The sequence below is a fragment of the Doryrhamphus excisus genome, linkage group LG11 (genome assembly GCF_037039965.1).
Source record: "Doryrhamphus excisus strain RoL-2023G ecotype Guam linkage group LG11, RoL_Dexc_Guam_v1.1, whole genome shotgun sequence".
Taxonomy (NCBI): domain Eukaryota; kingdom Metazoa; phylum Chordata; class Actinopteri; order Syngnathiformes; family Syngnathidae; genus Doryrhamphus; species Doryrhamphus excisus.
The window spans coordinates 16,878,113-16,901,235 of record NC_136367.1 but is presented as its reverse complement, the minus strand read 5'-3'; the positions used below and the strand labels follow the sequence as shown (position 1 = coordinate 16,901,235).

Genomic DNA, 23,123 nt, shown 5'->3' with positions numbered 1-23,123 from the left:
TAGGGAACGTGCTATGACTTGTGTTGATGCCGCTGTTAGGCACCGCCCCCTTTTTCTATCGTGTCCTCTGCTGTGTGTATCCATCAGTGAGCGGTGTGCAGTCTTCTGTGTCGGTCCACGCGTCCCACGGAGGTGAGCAGATCTCAGCTGCCCGGTTCTCAAGTGACGTGAGGGGGGGATGAGGGTGGGGGTGCGTCCTACACTGAATCCCCTGCAGATCAACCATGTGCTCCGAGAGAAGACGCTCTTCTCATCTCCATTCGACTGGCGCACATGAACAGTGACTAATTGGGTAAGTGTGCACCTGTTTTAATTGTTTGTGTGCACGTGTTGTCGCCATGGCAATGTCGAAGGTGGCTTGCAACTTTTTTAGTTCCATGCATGCGCATCCAATAATAACATTGCATTACATAATTCCATTTGTTGGGGACTGATTTTGTGCGCTCCACTCGCACTGTCCATTACGCACACCCATGATGGCTGTTGTGGCGCCATAACGGGTGTTCAAAGTGCAGCCCGGGGGCCATTTGTGGGCTGTGGTTTGTTTTATTGCCCTTTTTAGACCTATATACAAAACAAGCACAAATTACAATGTAAAAAAAAACAAATTTTCTCTGTGGAAAAAGTTTATACACCCCAAGATGCACAAAATATTGATTTACAAGAGGAATGTGTGCTTTTGTGTTTTATTCGAGACTGGGGGCGCTTTGGACGTGGGACGTGGGAGTGGGTGCTTGACGCTTCCAGCTTGTTTATTTCTCCCACGCTCTCAAGGGTGTTCTCCCTGCAGCAAAAAAAAAAAGTCACTCACTGTGCATTGACTTTACAGTGTGTGTTGTTTCTTTGTGTGTTGTGGCGTTGTCAATGCTCACGGTTGTTCCGTTTGTCATTTCATTAATTCATTCATTCATTCATTTTCTTCCGCTTTTCTTCACGAGGGTCACGGGGGGGTGCTGGAGCCTATCCCAGCTGTCTTTGGGCGAGAGGCGGGGTACACCCCGGACTGGTCGCCAGCCAATCACAGGGCACATATAGACAAACAACCATCCGTTTGTCATTTGATATTGTTATTATGAATGAGATACTTGTACTCCAAGAGGTTGTCAAGTTTATCTCGCTACGTACGTCAACAACAGCAGCATGAATAGAAACAGACACTTACAATGTCCGCTCTCATTGGGATGGCTGCGTCTTCCAGCACATGACGTGTGTAAAACATTCTGACAGCAAACAAGCACCTTGTTGAGTCATTAGTCGTCGCAAAATTGAGAGCTAAGTATCCACTTTTGTGAGTGATGCTGAGACGAGCGGCTAGCGATAAATATATATATATATATATATATATATTTTTTTTTGTGTATATTTTATATTTATTTATTTAATTTATTTATTATTTAATTTATTATTTATTAGGTTATTTTTATATTTTATATTTTATATTTTATATTTTATATTTTATATTTTATATTTTATATTTTATATTTTATATTTTATATTTTATATTTTGTGTTAGCTTGTACAGGTCCAATATTGCCATACGTTCCAATCCAATCACATTATGGTTAGCTGCCTCATAAAAAGTAGTTTTCTCTTATTAGACGGCACAGAAAAGAGAAAGGTGTGTTCGTGTGTTAACATAAGGATTATGAATGATGGCAAAATTCCCCCCAAAAGTGCAGTTTTCCTTTTTAAATTGTAACGTACAACATTTTGGAACGTTTGCTGATTAGGCACTTTTTAATACTGAACTTTTTACTGAACATTTTTCACATTATGAATTACTTATTATGAGAATTAATTAGCTGTTAGATATAATCACCAGTGTGTCCTGAATCCATAGAATAGTAGAGTACTGGAATTTAATTGGGCTGCATGGCGGTCATGTGGTTGGCGCGCAGACCTCACAGCTAGGAGAACCGAGTTCAATTCCACCATCGGCCATCTCTGTGTGGAGTTTGCATGTTCTCCCTGTGCATGCGTGGGTTTTCTCCGGGTACTCCGGTTTCCTCCCACATTCCAAAAACATGCTAGGTTAATTAGCGACTCCAAATTGTCCATAGGTATGAATGTGAGTGTGAATGGTTGTTTGTCTATATGTGCCCTGTGATTAGCTGGCCACCAGTCCAGGGTGTACCCCGCCTTTCGCCCGAAGACAGCTGGGATAGGCTCCAGCACCACCCACGACCCTCGTGAGGAAAAAGCGGTAGAAAATGAATGAATGAATTTAATTGCCTTTACAAATGAACAAGGTCCATTTTTAGTTTAGCTTATCTCAAAACTGCAGAGACAATAATACTATTCAGATGCCTCTCATAAACAACATTCATAAGAACCACCCGAGGACAAAGACTAGGAAAAATACACCAAGCAGGTAGACGGCAAGAGCAGCGAAGAAGAAAATAGGAATACTTGCAACATTGTGAAGTTTGGTGTGTCTGAGTTGTCTTTGTGCATTGTTGTGGATTTGTTTGCTCTGTGTTTGTGCAAAAAGGGAAACCCAGTCTGCATGAAAAATGACAAAAGGGAGTCCGTGTGATTGTGTGCGTATGAATGAAATCATCCCAATTCCCCCCCAGTTGTACAGCAGCGTTCTCATCAAATGTATTAATACACTTCTAAACTCTTTTCTTTTTGTTAAACTTTACCTGCTGCTGGTTTTTCGATGGCTAGCTATTTCAGCTCCAAGATAAATAATTCAGTTAACAGGACAACACAAAGGCTCTCGCCGCAGAGTCTGCATGCGTTGCTCAAACCTCCAACCTTCTTCAACTGGAGAGTCCACCTGAATAATGGAAATGATTCCCGGTGCAGTGAAAACTATAACGGCGGCAACGCATGCTCTCATCGCACTCTTACGCTCATTGCCTTCTTCTTCTTCTTTAGTCGCCCAAAATATACATTAAAGATGAAGTCTTTTTTTCCTCTCTAGCTCTCTTTCCATATTTCATGCTGGCATCCTCGCCGCTCCTAGCCGTGCACGCTTCTCTGCTGCAAAATTATTTCTGATTTTTGCAAGAACGAGATTTGTATTTAGTTGTATTGTACTATACTTGAACAGCCGCCACAATTAAGGTTCTGTTCAAGTGCAGACAGAAGGTCAATAAGAGTGAAGCAGGCTGACATTCTTGTCTGTGTTGTCGCGTGTGCAGGGATGCGATTACGGTATTTCACACACCTACACTGCCATTGAACAGTGACTGAGTGTGGACGCGGGCGGCACGGCGGTCTAGTGGTTAGCGCGCAGACCTCACAGCTAGGAGACCAGGGTTCAATTCCACCCTCGGTTTTCTCCAGGTACTCCAGTTTCCTCCCACATTCCAAAAACATGCTAGGTTAATTGGCGACTCCAAATTGTCCATAGGTATAAATGTGAGTGTGAATGGTTGTTTGTCTATATGTGCCCTGTGATTGGCTGGCCACCAGCTGGGATAGGCTCCAGCACCCCCGCGACCCTCATGAGGAAAAAGTGGTAGAAAATGAATGAATGAATGAATGAATGAGTGTGGACGCCATACAAATGTCAAAAACATTGCTAATGTTGCATGTCAACAAATAGTGAAGCTATTAGTATTAGGAGTGATTACTCAACTCCTGAGTGCTTTTTTTTTAGTTCTGAGATGTGCGATGAGAAAGAAACATTATCAAAGCAATTAAAAGACAATTTTGGCTACCTTATTAATAATAATATCGACAAACGCGTCAAAACAGATTTGGAAAGGCCAAAAGTAGCCATCATTTTGCCAATGTCGTTGTACACTGTTGTGGTTGTCATATATTGTCATGTTGGGTGTAACAAACCTGTATTGTATTGATGTCATCCTACTAAGAACACTTTTCTAAGAATTCATCACACAGCAACTTAACACTCTAAACGTATGTACAAATATGTACCAATACTAGATTGAAATGGAAAAAAAAACATCTAATAAAGTTTTCCTATCATGCCTTACGTCTGAGCAACACATTAATTGGCATTCACTGCAGTGACCTCAGCCTCCCTCTGGGCTCTGAGCTCCTCTGCGCCATCAATCAATTTTCCTTGCTGCTTGTGCTCCAATTAAATGCTTTGCTCAAACAATTTTATTATGGGAAAACTTGTTTTTTTCAATTTTTTTGTATATTTATGAGGTATACATTTTGAGTGTTAAGTTGTTGTGTGATGACTTTAATGTTGCTGCTACAAGTGACAGGATTTTGTTAGAGATAGCCACATCTTACCGCTAAGTGAGTGTATCCGGAATCAGAATAATAAAAATGAAAGCTTGTGTAGCTTGAAACGCTGTGGGGGAGCAAGAGCGAATCAGGAGTGGGGAGCTGAATGCCAGCTGACTAATGTCATATGACGTGTACATAGTGACGTTATACGCAATCAACCTAATCTAACCTTGGTGATCTACCGGTAGCTTGCGATCGAGGTAATGGGCACCCCTGGCTTAGTGACTACATAGAAACATAAACAAATAAAAAAATGACCGTTATATAGATTTCAAATAATCCATAAAGAAATAGTATTGACTTTGTGAATGTCAGCTTTGCAAAAATTAAATAAAGTGCAACATGAAATAACAGCGGCTTTAGTCACATTTGAAGGTGAAAGTCGTGCCCCCCTCCCTCTCCGCAAGGGTTAGCCGTACTAAAAAGCGGGCATCTTGAAAGCGGACATCCAGCTGAGAGTCACCCTCAGTGGGGGATTCTGCGTTCAGTTCCTGTTTGTTTCAGATTTCAGATGCGCTGGCCTGAACATTTGCAAGCCTCTAATGTACTCCGGGCGCTGCATTGGATGAGGCTATCATCCTCTCTCTCTATTCAAACTACAGCTGGAATTGGTCTCAGCGGGTGCTCCGTGGTACAGCAAGATGTGTGTGTTATTGCACATGAGTCTTTATGTGTGTGTGTGTGTTCCTTTTCACGCACCGCTTGACTCCGAGCAGCGGTGAGCAAATGTTATGCACCGACATGACAATTGTCTGCATCACGGACTGCTCATTGGAGAGAGAGAGCTTTAATAACCGCTTGATGTCTCAATAGGGAGCCTATTTACACGCCACACATAAACGCAAGCGTATTGTGGAAAAAGAAGAGTACACGTTGTGTGTGTGTGTGTGTGCTCGGGTCTTGCTTACAAGCTGTTCTCTACAGTCGTCGTTCGCCCCCTCACGTTGCAGACTTCTGAATGCTGGTGGTTTCTATTCGTGGGAATTGTTTTTGTCCCGAGTGATGAGCATTGTTGGAATTAGAGCTTTGACAGAAGGAAGTGACTGAAGCTTCCTTTTTTTTGGCACAAAGGCAGTGCTCTCAGAGGAGTCGTTTTATGGATCCCGCATTCTCTCTCTGGTCTATCTTATGCAAGGATCAAATGCTTGACCAGTTGGTCTTACCAAAAACATCACAACATGGTGCCTTAAATGGTGACATTAGCACAACAAAGTAGTCAACACTAAACCCAGAGCAAAGTAAAGGAGACAGACACCGAGTTGCTCATTGTTCTGTGTGTCTTCTGTGAACAAATTTAGTAGCTAAAAGATATACAAGAAGGATCAAATGCTTGACCGTTGGTCTTACCAAAACATCACAACATGGTACCTTAAATGGTGACATTAGCACAACAAAGAGTAGTCAACACTAAACCCAGAGCAAAGTAAAGGAGACAGACACCGAGTTGCTCATTGTTCTGTATCTTCTGTGAACAAAGTTAGTAGCTAAAAAATATACAAGTACCAATACGAGTAAAAACAACCATGTTAACGTGTTTCCATACTGCATTTTGTTCCAGCAAAGCATTTAATTGGTTGTGGCTGCTGGATGCTGCAATGACGTCAGCCTCCCTCTGGGTTCCTCTGGCTCCCTTTGGTGGACAGAGGCAGCATTGCGTCAGTCTCTTGGCAGCCAAGGGTCACAAGGGTCGCGGGGGGTGCTGGAGCCTCCGGGCGAGAGGCGGGGTACACTCTGGACTGGTCGCCAGCCAATCACAGGGCACACATAGACAAACAACCATTCACACTCACATTCATACCTATGGACATTTTGGAGTCGCTAATTAACCTAGCATGTTTTTGGAATTTGGGAGGAAACCGGAGTACCCGGAGAAAACCCACGCATGCACAGGGAGAACATGCAAGCTCCACACAGAGATGGCCGAGGGTGGAGTGAACAAATTTAGTAGCTAAAAAATATACAAGTACCAATACGAGTAAAAACAAAAAAACAACAACCATGTTAACGTGTTTCCATACTGCATTTTGTTCCAGCAAAGCGTTTAGTTGGTTGTGGCTGCTGGATGCTGCAATGACGTCAGCCTCCCTCTGGTGGACAAAGGCAGCATTGCATCAGTCTCTTGGCAGCCAGAACCAATGAAATGCTTTTCTGGGACTTTACTATAAAACTTTTTAATATTTGATCGCTCCTGTTTGAGTAATAAGTTGCTGTATGATGAATTTAGCATTTCATGCAGCCCCGGTATAATATACCATAATGACTGTATGATGACCATTTTTCAGAGCATAGTAAATCTTTACTGTTACTCTCAAGTATAACCAAGTTCCATTTGTATATTATTGTCCCTTGTAAAGATGTACTGTAAAAAAAAAAATATATGTTTCATTAAAAACAAAAGCAGTCATAATTCATGATTACAGTGATAAAGTTAGCGCCAATTCACACTGATTTGATTGTATGATTTGGTTCCCTTCAGTGTCAGATAAATAAATATACAGTATGTGCCAACACCACAGCCATGGAGCATCCACAGGGTTGAATATAAATGCACACATGATCTTCCACGCAGCAACCACACTCGCTCACGGTGCCAGGAAACCTCTCCCACTCTCCAACAGAGAAACCACTCTGCTCCTCCCACCTTTCTCCAACACACTGTGAAATGTTTTAAACAGTCGTTCAATTGAACTACGGCACTCAATGTTTAATTATTATTATCATAATATTATTATTATGAGAGTTGAAGACACGTCCAGTTCTTTCAGTATATGTAACCACAACAGTCCTGATTGCCTAAGGGAGACACTGCTTTCTGATTGGCTCTAGACCGTTGTCAATCAATCTCCTTAGTGCATGACTGCCTTTTCCTCCTTGCTAGCAAGCATAATTGCTCGGGCGCAATTAACGAATCTTCGGTTCATGGAGGACTGTGAGGAGGAGTGAAACACTTCCACAGTTTTAACAAGGATACAAAAACACTACAGGCACAGATAAATAGGCATAGATCTTTAAATCGATATGTGCTTGTCTGAGAAAAGTGTACAAAGTGTATTGTGAGGGACTTTATTTTGGGAACCCATCCCCCGCCATAAACGAGGGAACACTGTACATTAAATGTCCCCTGAATTGATCTACCTTGTCCATCTTGCATAAGCAGTGATGCAAATGAAAGATGGGAGCACAGCACAAACGTGTCACACGTGGATGTGATGATGACAATGGATCCATTTGTCTCTTTTATTCCAGCCAGCCAAGGAGTGACCTCCCACAGCGGTAGTGTGACCAAATAACCACTCTACCACCCCTTTGCTTTTTATTTTTAGAAGCCCCAAGCCAATGATGGCAAGGTGGTGTATAACAGGTCAAATTGAACCCGCAGCGACGAGCCTTCCTATTCCCGTGGGACAGGCTAGATTGAACAGCTTGTCAAAAATGACAATCTGTTGAGACGGTTAAAGAAAAAAGGCCCTGAACATTCAGGAAAAATACACCAATGCAAGATTGGATAAACCAATGGAAATATAAAAAATATATAAATGAAAATATAATTGTTAGATGTTGCTAATCACTATTTGCTTTGTCGCTCATAAAAAAGCTAAGTTATAAAAGCTAATTTGTTCAGATATCTGAGAACAGGGGTGTGCAAAGTGTCGCCCGGGGGCTGTTTTCAAATTTTAATTTACAATTTAAAATTATAATTTAACAAGAAAACTTTTAAGAAAAACAGCAAAAATGAAAAAAATCTGCAGTAATTTTACACAAATTGCATAATATTATGGGAGAAAATAATGTCATTTTTGTGGAATTAAGTTTTGGGGGAAAATAAGGTGGCAGATATAAGATATAATTTTATGGAAAAAGTCAAAATATTATCGGAATAATATTTATAATAATATACTAATTATTAGGAGAAAATTATTTGGGGGAAAAACAAAAATAAATGGAAAAAACAGCTGTATTTTCTAAAAAATAAAGTCAAAATATTAAGAGAAAAACTTATTCTAACAAGAGAAAATATTACCAGAATAAACTCCTAATATGAGGAAAAATATTGTCATTTTAGTGGCAAATATTCCAAATCTTGAGAAGTGGTAATATAAGATAAATAATATTATATATATTTATATAAATATTATATATATATATATTTATATATATTGATATATAATAATAATAGCAAGTTATCAGATGATTACAACAAGGATTAAATGAAATGGTCAGTGATGCTCAGTGATGCTTCTTCATTTTTGTGTGTGCTTATGTTTACTAATCATCACTTCCTGCTATCTTCATTGCCAGAAAATGCAGAGGCAAAGTGTATGCAAGTGTAAACACCGCTTTACTTACCCAGGCAGCTACTACTCCGCCAGATTGTTGCACATCTGACCTTTTTTTCTCAGTGATAAAGAAAGCTTCTCAATTTATGCAATTTTCAATGAGTCTTTTGGAAAAGCGGGCTCTCTGTTGGGGTTTGGAGGGAACTAGGAAACCAGAAGCTCTGAGGGGTAAGACTTCAGAGCGGAAAAAAAAAAAAAATCTCCCACCTCTGTTCCCTGGGAGATCTTGTTTATCAGCTCACAGTCTTGTCTTTTACTTCCTTCCCGATGCTGTTCATTTGAAGATTAAGATTAAGATATGCCTTTATTCGTCCCTAGGTGGGGAAATTTGTATTGCACAGCAGCAAGAGTACAGAGTCAGTTAAGCAGTACAAAATACACAATATAGAAAAATAAACAATATAAACAACCCAAGTATTAACAAAAATCAACAGTTTTTCCCAGAGTTATATACAATACAGTATGTAGATAATATGAAACGAGATGAAATATATGACCAGTCTATACACTGAGATCCTGTTAGAGAGTTAATATGAGGCATTATGGAAATACTTAGTATATTGCATTTAGAGCCCTTAATATTGCACATGGAGGTTGATCAGATATTGCACAGTGAACTGGGTCTGGAGTAACTATACTGACTAAAAAAATTTCTATCATGAATCTCAGTTCTCACTTCATTTCTACGTGTCATTTTACCATTTATCTTCATGCATGCTCACGAAATGGCTAACCTCATAGAATGATTAAGAAAATACACAATTTCCCTCCACTTGCTTTCCTTAATGTACTACCAAACCCATGTGATACATGATTTAAAGTTTGTACACACCGATGTGAATATCTGCACTGCTTTCCCACTTCTATCAAGAATTGCCTGTCAAGAAGTCCATCATTTGCTTACACAATTTGTTTAAAATACACAGAAGAAGAGTACTGTTGATCTTCAGGGACTTCCGTTTCCTCCCACAACTGCTCTTTTCCTCTATCCAGGGGGAACAGAACCCACGTCATTGTGTATTTTTCTTAGCCACTTTTTGATTGTTAAGTTGCTGTGTGATGATGACTTACATATACCCTGGAAATTTTGGTAACAACGAAAACCGAGGTACCGCAGTATTGAAGAGTGTATCTTCCATTGTCGTTGCATTTCACAAACGTGCGTACTAACTACATGTACATGTACAATCTCCTGAAATCCAATACAAAAACTCTAGTACTTAGTTTACCTTTACATATATCATAATGACCAGAAAATAGTCATTTTTGTCGCAATTCTTTCAGGATCACATGTTTTTTTTTAATCGCTGCATTTTTTCCTGCATTTTTTCCTACTCTTAATGGCGTCACCGTAAGCGGGGGGGGGGGGGGGGATATGCTCTAACTTGACTGCGTTTCTCTCACACTGTCACCACAGAGGTCTGTGTCACACGCCCCCAATGATATATACCACCTGCGTCCTCATTAAACTATACCCTTGTAGTACGGTTGCCGTGGCAACCCTACACGTTGGCTGTAAAGGGGGGGGATAACTGAGCAACTCAGAGGTTAATGGTTAGGAGTTGTTTTGGATTTTTTTGGGTGTTTGTGCGGAACGTTCCTCATCCGATGCTTTCACAGTTGACTCGGTTGTTGACCGACTCGCAGGGCGAAGCGGAAGGGAAACAGATTTTTCTTTTTGAAAATCAATTGATTTCCCTCAGGCGCTATCTGAAGCCCTCGCTCTAATCAGCGATGAGCAAATGTGTTTGGGTTGGCTTCTCTTTATCCTTGCAGTCTGTCAATAGAACAACATAGTATCTGCGTGCAGGCCATTACTAACCGGAGTGCAGTGCAATAAAACACATTCATCAGTGTACTGGTACTACACTTTCCAGTACATTTAACAATAACTACCATATTTTAGATTCAAAGTTAAAATTCAGCTACTGAACCGTAGTTACAATTAGACATATTTTCCACTGCATGGCTGGTTTTTTTTTTTGGTATCAGGGTTTGGTTTCTCACTGCACATTGTACCTCCTAAGTCACTGTAGTCGTCATAGCAACGCCACATGAAACTGCTGTGATGTCAACCCTCAACATTATACAAAAGGAGCACCTTCCAGTCAGGGGAAGATTATTAAAAAAAAAAAAAGTTTGTTTGTTGTTCTGAACACAGAAATACTAACGTGTAGTACTTTGTAAGATAGCAAATAGAACTTGTGACTCATAAGCTTGTTTTAATTTCATCCTTCATACGGGGCCACGTTGGAGGTAGCATGCCGTTTCCAGAGTTTCTTTATTTTGATTGTTATTAATTAGTTTTTTTTTTTTTTTTTAAGTCTGGCGTTCTTTGCTGTGGGACACACCACCGCCTCTTAAAGGGGAACTGCACTTTATTTTATTTTTTTATTTTGCCCATCATCCACAATCATTACTACTTGTATTTCCCTTTTCCGTGAGTTCTAAAGAGATTTTGTCCCAACAAAGCATTTCATTGGTTAAACCGCCTCTGTCCACCACAGGGAGGCTGACATCATTGCAGTGCCCTGGCAGCCACAACCAATGAAATGCATGATGGGAAGCTGGTTAAAATAGTTGCTGTTTTTATTGAGTATATCTTAGCCACTTTTTGATTGTTAAGTTGCTGTGTGATGATGAGTTATACCCTGGAAATTTTGGTAACTGGGTGCTGGAGCCTATCCCAGCTGTCTTCGGGCGAGAGGCGGGTTATACACCCTGGACCGGTTGCCAGCCAATCACAAGGCACATATAGACAAACAACCATTCACACTCACATTCATACCTATGGACAATTTGCAGTCGCCAATTAACCTAACTCGGGTCTCCTTGCTGTGAGGCCTGCGCGCTAACCACTCACATTCAATTTAGAGTCGCCAATTAACCTAGCATGTTTTTTTTGGAATGTTGGAGGAAACCGGAGTACCCGGAGAAAACCCACGCATGCACGGCGAGAACATGCAAACTCCACACAGAGATGACTGAGCGTGGAATTGAACTCGGGTCTCCTAGCTGTGAGGCCTGCGTGCTAACCACCGCTTTCAAATATGTAAAATTATTTGTATCGGGTGTGCTATTGAGATGTTTCATGAGATTAGAACTAAGATTAGGATTAAACAAAAAGGCTACTGGGCTGTGTTTATCTGAGTGGACACTAGCTATTTAGTTCCCTGTGTAGTAGGGGTGAAATACGGCTACTGAAGCAATATCATCATTGATATAGATACATTTACATAAAATTCACAGCACAAATGCATGGCATTGTAAAATTTGAAATTGAACCCTGTTCTCCTAGCTGTGAGGTCTGCACGCTAACCACTAAACCACCATGCAGCCCTTAATGTGAAACTTTATACATGTATTACCTTTTCCTGCATTTACTGAGAATATGACATGAAATATACTGCATTGATTTATTGTAAATGATGCCTTCAAATAATATGTATATATAGTAATGCAATAACTGTTTATAATAATTTCCAAGCAATGGAGCTGCGTGTGATGTCATCAGACTAATTCCACCTCCATGTGCTCCATTTTGGGCAACAGTTGATAATGAATACATTCAATTTGTTGTAGCGGCATTCGAAATCATTGACACGGTCTGGAGGAGTCGCAAGAGGTGGAAATCTAACCAATTTGGGGCAAATTGCTGACTGCATTGTTTTTATTGATCCGCCGAGGGAGAAGCTGATTGCCTGTGGGCCTGATTACTTAGTTATCATTCAATTTGCGCGCGCACCTCACAGCTAGGAGACCAGGGTTCAATTCCACCCTCGGCCATTTCTGTGTGGAGTTTACATGTTCTCCCCGTGCATGCGTGGGTTTTCTCCGGGTACTCCGGTTTCCTCCAACATTCCAAAAACATGCTAGGTTAATTGCCGACTCCAAATTGTCCATAGGTATGAATGTGAGTGTGAATGGTTGTTTGTCTATATGTGCCCTGTGATTGGCTGGCGACCAGTCCAGGGTGTACCCCGCCTCACGCCCGAAGACAGTTGGGATAGGCTCCAGCACCCCCCGCGACCCTCGTGAGGAAAAGCGGTAGAAAATGACTTATTAAAGCTGGTTCAGATGTGGGCGGCACGGTGGTCTAGTGGTTAGCGCACAGACCTCACGGCTAGGAGACCAGGGTTCAATTCCACCCTCGGCCACCTCTGTGTGGAGTTTGCATGTTCTCCCTGTGCATGCGTGGGTTTTCTCCGGGTACTCCGGTTTCCTCCCACATTCCAAAAACATGCTAGGTTAATTAGCGACTCCAAATTGTCCATAGGTATGAATGTGAGTGTGAATGGTTGTTTGTCTATTCTATGTGCCCTGTGATTGGCTGGCGACCATTCCAGGAGACAGCTGGGATAGGCTCCAGCACCCCCGCGACCCTTGTGAGGAAAAGGACAATGAATGAAAAAACATAAGATCCCATATATGGAAATATATTTCCTAATACATTGCATTATATACTGCAATATATATATTTTTCTTCCATAAGGGCATGCTGTGATGGATCCGAGGTAGAAAGTCAGAGACCCTGCTATAGATAGATACAGGTAGATAGATGACTAGATGGATGGATCGGTGGCGGGATCAATGGACGGCTGTCCGGGATGCGTGCGTGTCACATGTACAAAGTGATTGATGTCATCCACTATGAAAGAGAATAATGTTGTTTTCATTCTGTCCTCCGCAGCTCATTCCTCATCTGTCATCTGCCTCGGGGGGTGTCCCACAGCTCGCTCGCATCCCCCGCAACAATGGAAGCTCATCCTGGTGTATCATGGGACTCCATCAAGGCAGTGACAGGTACAACATGCGAGGACTGAGAGCCAGCCATGGAGACTGACAGCTACACTTCCAACCCGGGAAGTCTGGGGGGAGTGGGAGTCGGCGAGGCAGGCGCCGGCGAGGTTTGGCCCGGCAACCCGACATCATGGTACACGCCGTACTCGCTGGGTTTCCAGGTGTCCCTCACCGCTTTTCTAATGCTGGAGCTGGTGTTGGGTTTCAGCAGCAACATCACGGTTCTGGTGCTCTACTGCTCCCAGTCGAATTTAGTGGACTCGGTCAGCAATATGGTGACCGTGAGTCTGCACGTCCTGGACGTGGCGGTGTGCGTGCTGTGTTTGCCCCTCACGCTGGCGGTGGTGTTGCTGCCTCCCGGCCCCAATCTGGCTCTGATGTGCTGCTTCCACGAAGCCTGCGTCACCTTCGCTAGCATCGCTACCGCCGTCAATATCCTTGTAATCAGCTTGGACCGATACGATATCTCGGTGCGGCCGGCTAATAGGCTGCTGACGACACGCCGAGCGGCGCTGCTACTGGCGGCGGTGTGGCTCACATCACTTGCCGTGTTTTTTATCCCTTTCCTGGAGGAACAGTTGTTTCGGGGTGAAGGAACTGAGAAGAAAGGCCTGGAGACGCCATCGCCAACATGGCGTAACCGGACGCTCTTGTGCATCGGCGGGCAAGGCGGTCGCTTGACCTTGGGAACATATTACCACCTCATCCTTCAGGTGCCCATATTCTTCACCACCGTGACGGTGATGTTGTTCACCTACTCCAGAATCCTGAGGGCTCTAAACATCCGCATCGGAACCCACATCAAGAAGAGCCAGAGGTTTATGGGTCCATCCTGCACGGGCCTCCACAAGAAACCGATACGAAAGAAGACCAAGCTGAAACTGATGAGTAGTCCAGCGCCAGAAGGGGAGCAGTGCACCGCGGACGGAACTAAACAACGCAGCCACCCTCCGCTCATAGCTTCCTCTTCACCCACTCCCACGGCGACCTCCCCACCAGCAATCTCTTCGACCGCCCCGCTGGTTACACCCGACGCAGGCGCCGCCACCCCGATACCGGCCACTATGGGTGTCCAGGCGTCCGTATCGGCTATAATCGCTCTTCGTCGAGCAGTGCGGCGTCATCGGGATCGGCGAGAGCGTCAGCGGCGTGTGTTCAGAATGTCCCTCATCATCATCAGCACCTTTCTCGGATGCTGGGCTCCTCTCTCTGTCGTCAATATGCTCATCCTGGCCATCGGTCCCAGTGACGCCCTGGTCAGTCTCCGCCTCTGGTTCTTAGCGCTGGCTTACGGCACCACGGTGTCCCACCCTCTGCTCTATGCCTTCACACGACAGAAGTTGAGGCGTGCCCTTCGTGCTAAGGTTAAAAAGAGAGTGGTGTCCTTGCTTCAGGTGGACCCTTCGCCGGGGGGCACCGTTATACATAATTCTTGGGTGGAAAACAGGAAAACCAGTCGTCAGGTGCGGCTCGAAGCGAGCGAGGGTTCTGACCGCTGCCTGGCTGAGGCCCTGTGAGACGTATTTGCACACACGTGTTAGCCTATTATAATTCAAAAACAAGAGGATACTCACAGATGTGTTCCGTCACCACGAGAGTGTGAAGGTACGATAAGGAACGAGAAGAAACAGATGTGCACCTCTGGGAAAGGATTGCAAGGAAGCGGAGCGAACGAGCGAGCGAGCGAGCAATCACCTGAGGTGCGATGCAACTGAACACAATCACACATAAGCAACTTTCACATTTTGAATATGATAATATTTCCCCTGTCTAACACATGTTTAACCAGGGTTCAATTCCACCCTCGGCCATCTCTGTGTGGAGTTTGCATGTTCTCCCCGTGCATGCGTGGGTTTTCTCCGGGTACTCCGGTTTCCTCCCACATTCCAAAAACATGCTAGGTTAATTGGCGACTCCAAATTGTCCATAGGTATGAATGTGAGTGTGAATGGTTGTTTGTCTATATGTGCCCTGTGATTGGCTGGCGACCAGTCCAGGGTGTACCCCGCCTCTCGCCCGAAGACAGCTGGGATAGGCTCCAGCACCCCCTGCGACGCTCGTGAGGATAAGCGGTAGAAAATGAATGAATGAATGAATTAAATCGGGCTGTATGAAAACCAAGGTTTTCAAAGACAGGACCAAGAGTATTTTCCTTTTCCATGAGTTCTAAAGAGATTTTGTCCCAACAAAGCATTTCATTGGTTAAACCGCCTCTGTCCACCAGAGGGAGGCTGACATCATTGCAGTGCCCTGGGGCAGCCACAACCAATGAAATGCATGATGGGAAGCCGTTAAAATAGTTGCTATTTTTATTGTATATTTCTTAGCCACTTTTTGATTGTTAAGTTGCTGTGTGATGATGACTTATACCCTGGAAATGTTGGTAACTGGGTGCTGGAGCCTATCCCAGCTGTCTTCGGGCGAGAGGCGGGGTACACCCTGGACCGGTCGCCAGCCAGCCCATCACAGGGCACATATGTATAGACAAACAACCATTCACACTCACATTCATACCTATGGACAATTTGGAGTTGCCAATTAACCTAGCATTTTGGAATGTGGGAGGAAACTGGAGTACCCGGAGAAAACCCATGCATGCACGGCGAGAACATACAAACTCTAGAAAATGAATGAATGAATGAATTAAATCGGGCTGTATGAAAACCAAGGTTTGACTTTGCAGTTCGAATTTCATGGTGTCACTCTGTCACTGTTTTTTTTTTTTAAATAAATCCAACCTATTATTAGTCAATAAATGTGCATATTTAGGCAAATTTGATTGGCCTAAATTAAGCAAGCATTTCAAGCATAAAAATAGCTAACTTAAGGAAAATGCTAATATAGTAAGGCATTCAGAAAACACATTTAAAGATGTGATCTGGCATTCCACACTGGTCATTAGGTGTCAGTAATGTTAAATATGTGCCCTGTGTGTACCCCGCCTCTCGCCCGAAGACAGCTGGGATAGGCTCCAGCACCCCCCGCGACCCTTGTGAGGAAAAAGCGGTAGAAAATGAATGAATGAATGAATACTTTTGGAGTGTTAAGTTGATGTGTGATGAATTTTGTGTTGTCAGAAAATGAATGAATGAATATTTCCCCTGTCTAACACATGTTTACATATGGAGCTATACGACGGAGCGGCGCTTACATAACGGCTCCGAGGAATGTGCGTCGCCAACCGGTGATCACATTCGCCACCCACTCGGAAGCAATCCAAGACAGCTTTAAAAAGAATGTTGACGCACCGAAATATTTCAAGTCTATTTGTTACGACCTCTGCCTTAATTATGCGCTCGGCCGTGTTGTTTTGTGTCACGAACACAACGGGACTCGTTTTGGATATTCACTTGCAAAGTGTGCGTGCACAGTGTGTACCACATTAAATATGGTGCTGTGCTTTAATTATGTCAGAGTGTAGGAGGTTTATATTCATAGAAGGGGGAGGCAGAGGATAATTATAAACACCGAGTGTGAAATACTCCCGATGCATTTAGCCAATAATAAGTTGTTATTGTTTGGTCAGATGTTACAGTGTTATTACCCAAATGTGCAAATGTTCTTTCTTCTCTGTGAATGCAAACTTTTTGTATCAAAATGATTATTGGATGTTGTGATGTTGACCTTCGGGAAAGACAATTCTGACGTACTATTGATGAGGGGTTTATACTTGCAGCTGATTTGAAGCTAGGTGGTTAGCATATGAGCACAAAAATATGAATTGGGCAAAAGTTTGGTATTGATCCAGTAATTAAATACAGTAGAGCTCTGCTATTATACGAGTGGCGAGTAATAAAAATGACTTGCTGTACATACAGTACTCCTGCACTACAAAAGAAGGCCTCACTCACTCACGGTGCAACAAAAAATAACACAAGTAATATTTCACGGGTTTATAAATAAATATTTATCCACTTATAGTCCATGAGGTACACATACAATATGTGCTCCACTTGTGTTATTATTTTTTGGTTGCACCGTGAGTGAGCTCCTGTTGATTTGAAAGCTGATTTTAAACAAGTCACAAATATGTAGGTATAATAATACTTTGGCATTTTTCAAGATCATCGAATGGTTGGGATTCTTGCCCTAAATATTTTTTTATCAGAATAAATGACAGGACCAAAATTTTAGGCAAATAAAAATACCGTATTTTCCGGACTATAAGTCGCACTTTTTTTCATAGGTTGGCTGTTCCTGCGACTTATACTCCAGAGCGATGTATAAATTAAAAAATTGTTTATGTTTCATAAACACTGGACAACTTTTCTGTTCATGTTTATTTTTTGTGTAGCTGAATAAGCATTGTGTTAGCATAGCTTACAGCTATTCAACCTGTTCTCTATTCTTTTATTGTTAGAACTTGCCTTCCAAGAGGACATAATGTCAGTTTTAGTCAAGTAGTTTAAAATAAATTACCCGCAAAAAAATGCGACTTATACTCCAGTGCGACTTATGTATGTTTTTTTTCTACCGAATTATGCATTTTTGGTCTTGTGTGACTTATACTCTGATGCGACTTATAGTCCAGAAAATACGGTACTGTATCTGTATGTACAATATAAGCTAATGTAACTATGTCAACAAATGAGTCCCTTTTGTAAACAATATATAAATATCCACAATACATTTGTACACCAAAAAAAAACAAAAATATGTGAAAATATAACGTCTCAATCCGATACCGTTACTACCCTGGTATCGATGATGTCCCATCTTTACAAAAAGTGTGTTGAGAGTGCATATTTGGGGGTGCATTTGTACACAAACTTTACTTTTCGGTCCTTGGACTCTCATCTTACACTCCAAATATTACATTTGCACTTTAATGAACGGACCAATAATAGTTAGATTGGTTATTGCCAATGTAAGAGTAACTTTATAATCCTTTACAACTGATTGCCTCTTTGTGTCATGCAGACCATTGTATCAACAAGCTATACTGTCATAAAGCACTTATTGTGTCATTACAATTGATTGTCCTAATATGTATTGCACGTGATACACGGCAAGGATGATTTTCAACATCCATTTGGAGTTTTAGCCATGCTATACAGGCATGCGATTGTTTCCCTGAAAATGACACCATTGTACATGCTGTATATACAAAAGAGGAGAATTTTACATGTACAGTACGCACATGATGTTACGCAGACTATTGCAGATTATGTTTTTGCAGCCGGCTGGTGTTCAGACACAGCCCAGACATCAGGTCCCGTGGCTCGCCTCAAACGTTAGCATCCTGCAAACACAAAGAGAACAAGCGTCACTTCAAGAGGAGCACCAAAAGATTGAAAGGTTTATTAATAGGACCCGTGTTGGCTCTTGACTTTGTTGTGCGTACTTGTGTGTTTCACTGCGCTCGTGCTCGGCGCACACACCGGGCGGGGGTCCCTTGCAAGGGCCATGGGATCTCTCACCATCACTACTAACACACTAACTGAATGTAAACACAGCCAGAAGGATGTATATTTATACTGTACTGTATGTACACACCTATTTACTGTCTTTTTTTTCATGATGTCATGTGAATGTATTGCATTTTCGTTTCTTTTAAGTTGAATATGTTAAATAAATACTCTGAAGGTCGCTTATTGCCTTTGCTCCCATCCATAAAAGTATTTATTTATTCGCGGGATAGTATAGTTTGGCTTATTTTTTTCAGACATGTTTAATAAAAGTAATTATAAACGATTTTTTTCATGTCCAAATGAACCTTAAAAAAAATAAGTGAATATTTAGACTGAATTGCACAATAAAATTCACAAGTAATTTTTGTAGCTGTATTAAGTAATAACCTGGTCACGTTCTTTGAATGAAATATTCTGCTTAATATTGTTGACATGGCGGCACAGCGGTTAGCACTCAGACCTCACAGCTAGGAGACCAGGGTTCGATTCCACCCTCGGCCATCTCCTTGTGGAGTTTGCATGTTCTCCCCGTGCATCCGTGTGGGTTTTCCATGGCTATGAATGCGAGTGTGAATGGTTGTTTGTCTATATGTGCCCTGTGATTGGCTGGCGACCAGTCCAGGGTGTACTCCGCCTCTCGCCCAGAGACGGCTGGGATAGGCTCCAGCACCCCAGCACACTGTGAGGAGAAGCGTTAGAGAATGAATGAATGAATGAATGAATATTGTTGACATACAAAAGACTCTAATTTGTGCCCATTTTCTCCTTTGTCATTTGATACTAATGTTGTGGTAGTTCCCGATTACAACACTTGTGGGGTAAGTAAACGCATCAGTGCAGAGTCTGAGTTGCCTCCAAGGACGCTGGTCAAAACACGAACCTTATTATAATGTTCATAATGGACAATGTTCGTCCGTAGAAAGTGAGTACTATAACCTTCCTTGCATTTTATTAAAATTTTCCAACGGCTTAAAGTTGTGTTTTTATTATGTTTTGTTGTTGTTCGGTGACTGTTAGAAAGCCCACAAGTTACATTGTTACGTTACATTGTGTGACTGATAATGTTCAGCTTCAGTGTTGTTTTGTCCTACTGTGTTCAGCCGTCAGTAAACGCACCACAGTGTGCCGGTTTGTCAGTTGAGCGATTTATGACACATCTGAGCCTTCTTGAGCCTCCTTCACCATTTGGCAGAGTTGATGCTGTGCGTGAATGCATAGAGTACCACATCATAAACCTTAATAAATCCACCAAACAGACGACAACCTGACATGTTCTTTAACTTGAACACACCCCCCCATACCAGGGGTCGGCAACCCAAAATATTTAAATCGGATTTCTTTAAGAATGTTTGTTTCATGTTTGTCCTCCTACAGAAACTATATTAAAACAAAAAAATATATGTCCCTCCCTATCTTTTTCTATTTTCAAACATTTTTCAAAAGCTCCAGGGAGCCACTAGGGTGGCGCTAAAGAGCCGCATTTGGGTTGCCGACCCCCAGTCCTATACCTTTGACTGCTCCAAACTAGTGCATCCTTGGAGACATTCTCACCATGCCGAGAACACTGTTTCAGTGACTGTTTAGCATAGCATTCCAACGCTAACCGCTAACGTAGCTAGCTAATTTGGACTTGTTAGCATTACATTTTCATTTATTTTCATTTTCATTAGTTTTCATCAGTTTATACACTGTTTTTGATGTACATCAAGTACATTACCAAGGCCTGTGTTGTCGTCCTATGACAGTATAGCCAATTGAACAGCCCTAACAGGCTTGTGTTTATATTTGCATTACACTGTAGGAAATAGCGCAGTGACTGTTTATTATCTCGCTTTAGTGCAGGAAGTAAACTGTCAAACAATCTACATGGGGAACCCCCGTTGGCCCCAAATCACACAGCTACTCAGCATTAGCTTGTTTAAAGTGCTCACGACACCAAAAAAACACATGTTCATGTAGTTATTTCCGCTGTGAAAAATAACATTCATAGGCATGTTTCCTGGGTTAGATGTGTGCTCCAATGTTTTAAGTATTCTTTAAAATCATTTCGGTCACAAATTTCTGTGTTTGCAAGTGACGTCATATTCGGACAGGACAGTCCCACCCGGATTTTAGGCTTCACTACTGATATTGTTCTTTATTGCAGCATCAATAGGAATCTTAGAATAATAATATTGGTTTTCATGCCACATTGCAAAGAGCTGTGGCTATCACTGCCAGTAAAACATACACTCACATCACAATATTAATGAATGTTATTATTATGAATACTGCACAGTATGTCATTTCTGTTGCATGCATTAATGTATTTCTAAATCTAAATCTCAATCTATTCTATGCATTTTCAGTGAGATGGGCCTGGTTCAGTAGGCGCTTTCTCTCTCTCTACCTGATCAGGTCATACTTGTCCCAGTGAGCCAAAGAGTGCACTCTTCTTCAAAAGATGCCAACACATGCTTTTGAATACTGCGTGGGAGTTTTCAGCTGCGTGGGACTGAGGTGCAAACCAACTCTGCAGTCTAGGAAAAAGAAGGTCATTTATGTGGGATTCAGGCTGCAGGGTGATCAATCAACAGCATTTAAACACAGTCAGTACAATGAGGCCAGTGATGCTGGTTTTGTGGGAGCATGTTTTGTATCATTAAGCACCAGTTTAGCTATAGGGTAAAGTGGTATATGCAAGCATGATGTTATGTGTAGATATTAGTGGTAAAACAATAGGATTCAAGTTAGCCCCATGCAGTCATGATGTTACATTGCATGGGAAAGTTTAGGTGCAAGCGGATTTTTTGGGAGGTTTTTTTTTTATTAATTTTTAGTGCGACAACGTTAATGTTTGACTGCCCTCTAATGGTCAAACTGTATTCGACGTGTCATATGCCGAAATAGCTCAGTTGGGAGAGCGTTAGACTGAAGATCTAAAGGTCCCTGGTTCGATCCCGGGTTTCGGCATAGGGGATAACCTTTTATCGCTAATTTACATACACAAAATATAAAATGTGAACAAACGCATGATGAATATTTATATGAATATATATATAACTAACCTATCCCATTGTCATCGGGGACAACCTGGACTGGTAGCCGACCAGTAGAGACTCAAGTTAAGCTAACATGCACAGTCTTGTAATATGGGCGAAAACCCACGCATGCGCGTTAACTTGCAAACGGACTAGCTTGGCCAACAGAATGTTTGAGGTGTCCATTTCCGATTTTCCAACATGTTAACCACCAAAGACATGCATAAGATAAAATACGTTTAACTTCCGGAGTACACCATGGCCGCCATTTTGGTAGGCAGGGCCCACATCCGGCCGTATTTGGCGTCTGCTGAGTGATCAATTGTTGGACTAGACAGACCAATGGAATTATTCAACCCCCCTCCCTCCAAAAAGACAGGTATTTGTAATAAAAACGTATATTTATAACACGGGTGTTTGTAAAAAAACGGGATATATGACTATAATGAATGGAAACATCCTTTCACACACTGATTTCTGATTTATTGCGTACTACATGTAGTTTGGGTACAGTCAACAGTCTTGCTAAAATGCTAAATGTTTTTTTTAATGATCATCACATTCGCCGGTAGATGGCGGTATTGTTATATAATTCACCCCCATACAGAGTAAGTCAAATCTTCGTACCTGACGACATGATTGTATTTGTTATTCGTGGCTCTTTATATTTAATATATTCATTCGTTATAATGAATTCATGGCACATTACCAATAATAAAATGACGACACGTCATCATTAATTTATGCTTTATATATGGTAAGAAATTTGTAAGGCTTTTTGAAAAATGTTATGAACAACACAAATAATCATAACACACAATGTCATGTCTAATATTTACTGCTGGTTGTAAACGTTTTTACAAGTAAAAGTTGCTTGTGCTGTTCTTCCGTTCTGTTGTTTGTCTTGTGCTGTGACTTTTTACCTAAATTTGCTGGAAGGGGAATAAAATAACACAGCTGTTCTTTATAGGAAGTGAAAATCAGCCATGTTGTCAGGAACGTAATGGATGTGCTGTGAGTTCCACTGCAGAAAAGAACCCAAGGACGTCAATATTAGCGTATACAGTGTTGGGTTCAGGCGAGATGTTGTTTAATGACTTGATTGGACATAGAAATAGCTAATTGCTACAAGAAAGTGCACATATTAAGGATACATTCAAATAAAAACATTCATAGCATTGTGACTTAGCACAATACCACCGTAGCTTAAGCACTAAAAGACTCCGATTTAGCCAACAAGTCCAGTCAAAGGTTGCGGAACATTGTGAAGCGGGTATAGCATGTCCAGGGCCACGGTCCAACAGGTCCAGGCCACCAGCGACCTAACAGACCAAGGATTT

The 23,123-nt window shown here is 41.9% G+C and overlaps 1 protein-coding gene and 1 non-coding gene across 2 annotated transcripts; both read left to right on the top strand.

The window, feature by feature from the left end:
* Nucleotides 1–106: 106 nt before the first annotated feature.
* Nucleotides 107–15,729, top strand: LOC131141990 (G-protein coupled receptor 22-like). The gene is made up of 2 exons (XM_058091636.2): nt 107–292; nt 13,243–15,729. The coding sequence occupies exon 2, from the start codon at nt 13,385–13,387 to the stop codon at nt 14,867–14,869; it is 1,485 nt and encodes a 494-aa protein (XP_057947619.2). The 5' UTR covers nt 107–292; nt 13,243–13,384; the 3' UTR covers nt 14,870–15,729.
* Nucleotides 15,730–21,642: 5,913 nt separating this feature from the next.
* Nucleotides 21,643–21,715, top strand: trnaf-gaa (transfer RNA phenylalanine (anticodon GAA)). The gene has a single exon. It is a non-coding gene; the product is annotated as a tRNA-Phe (tRNA).
* Nucleotides 21,716–23,123: the final 1,408 nt, after the last annotated feature.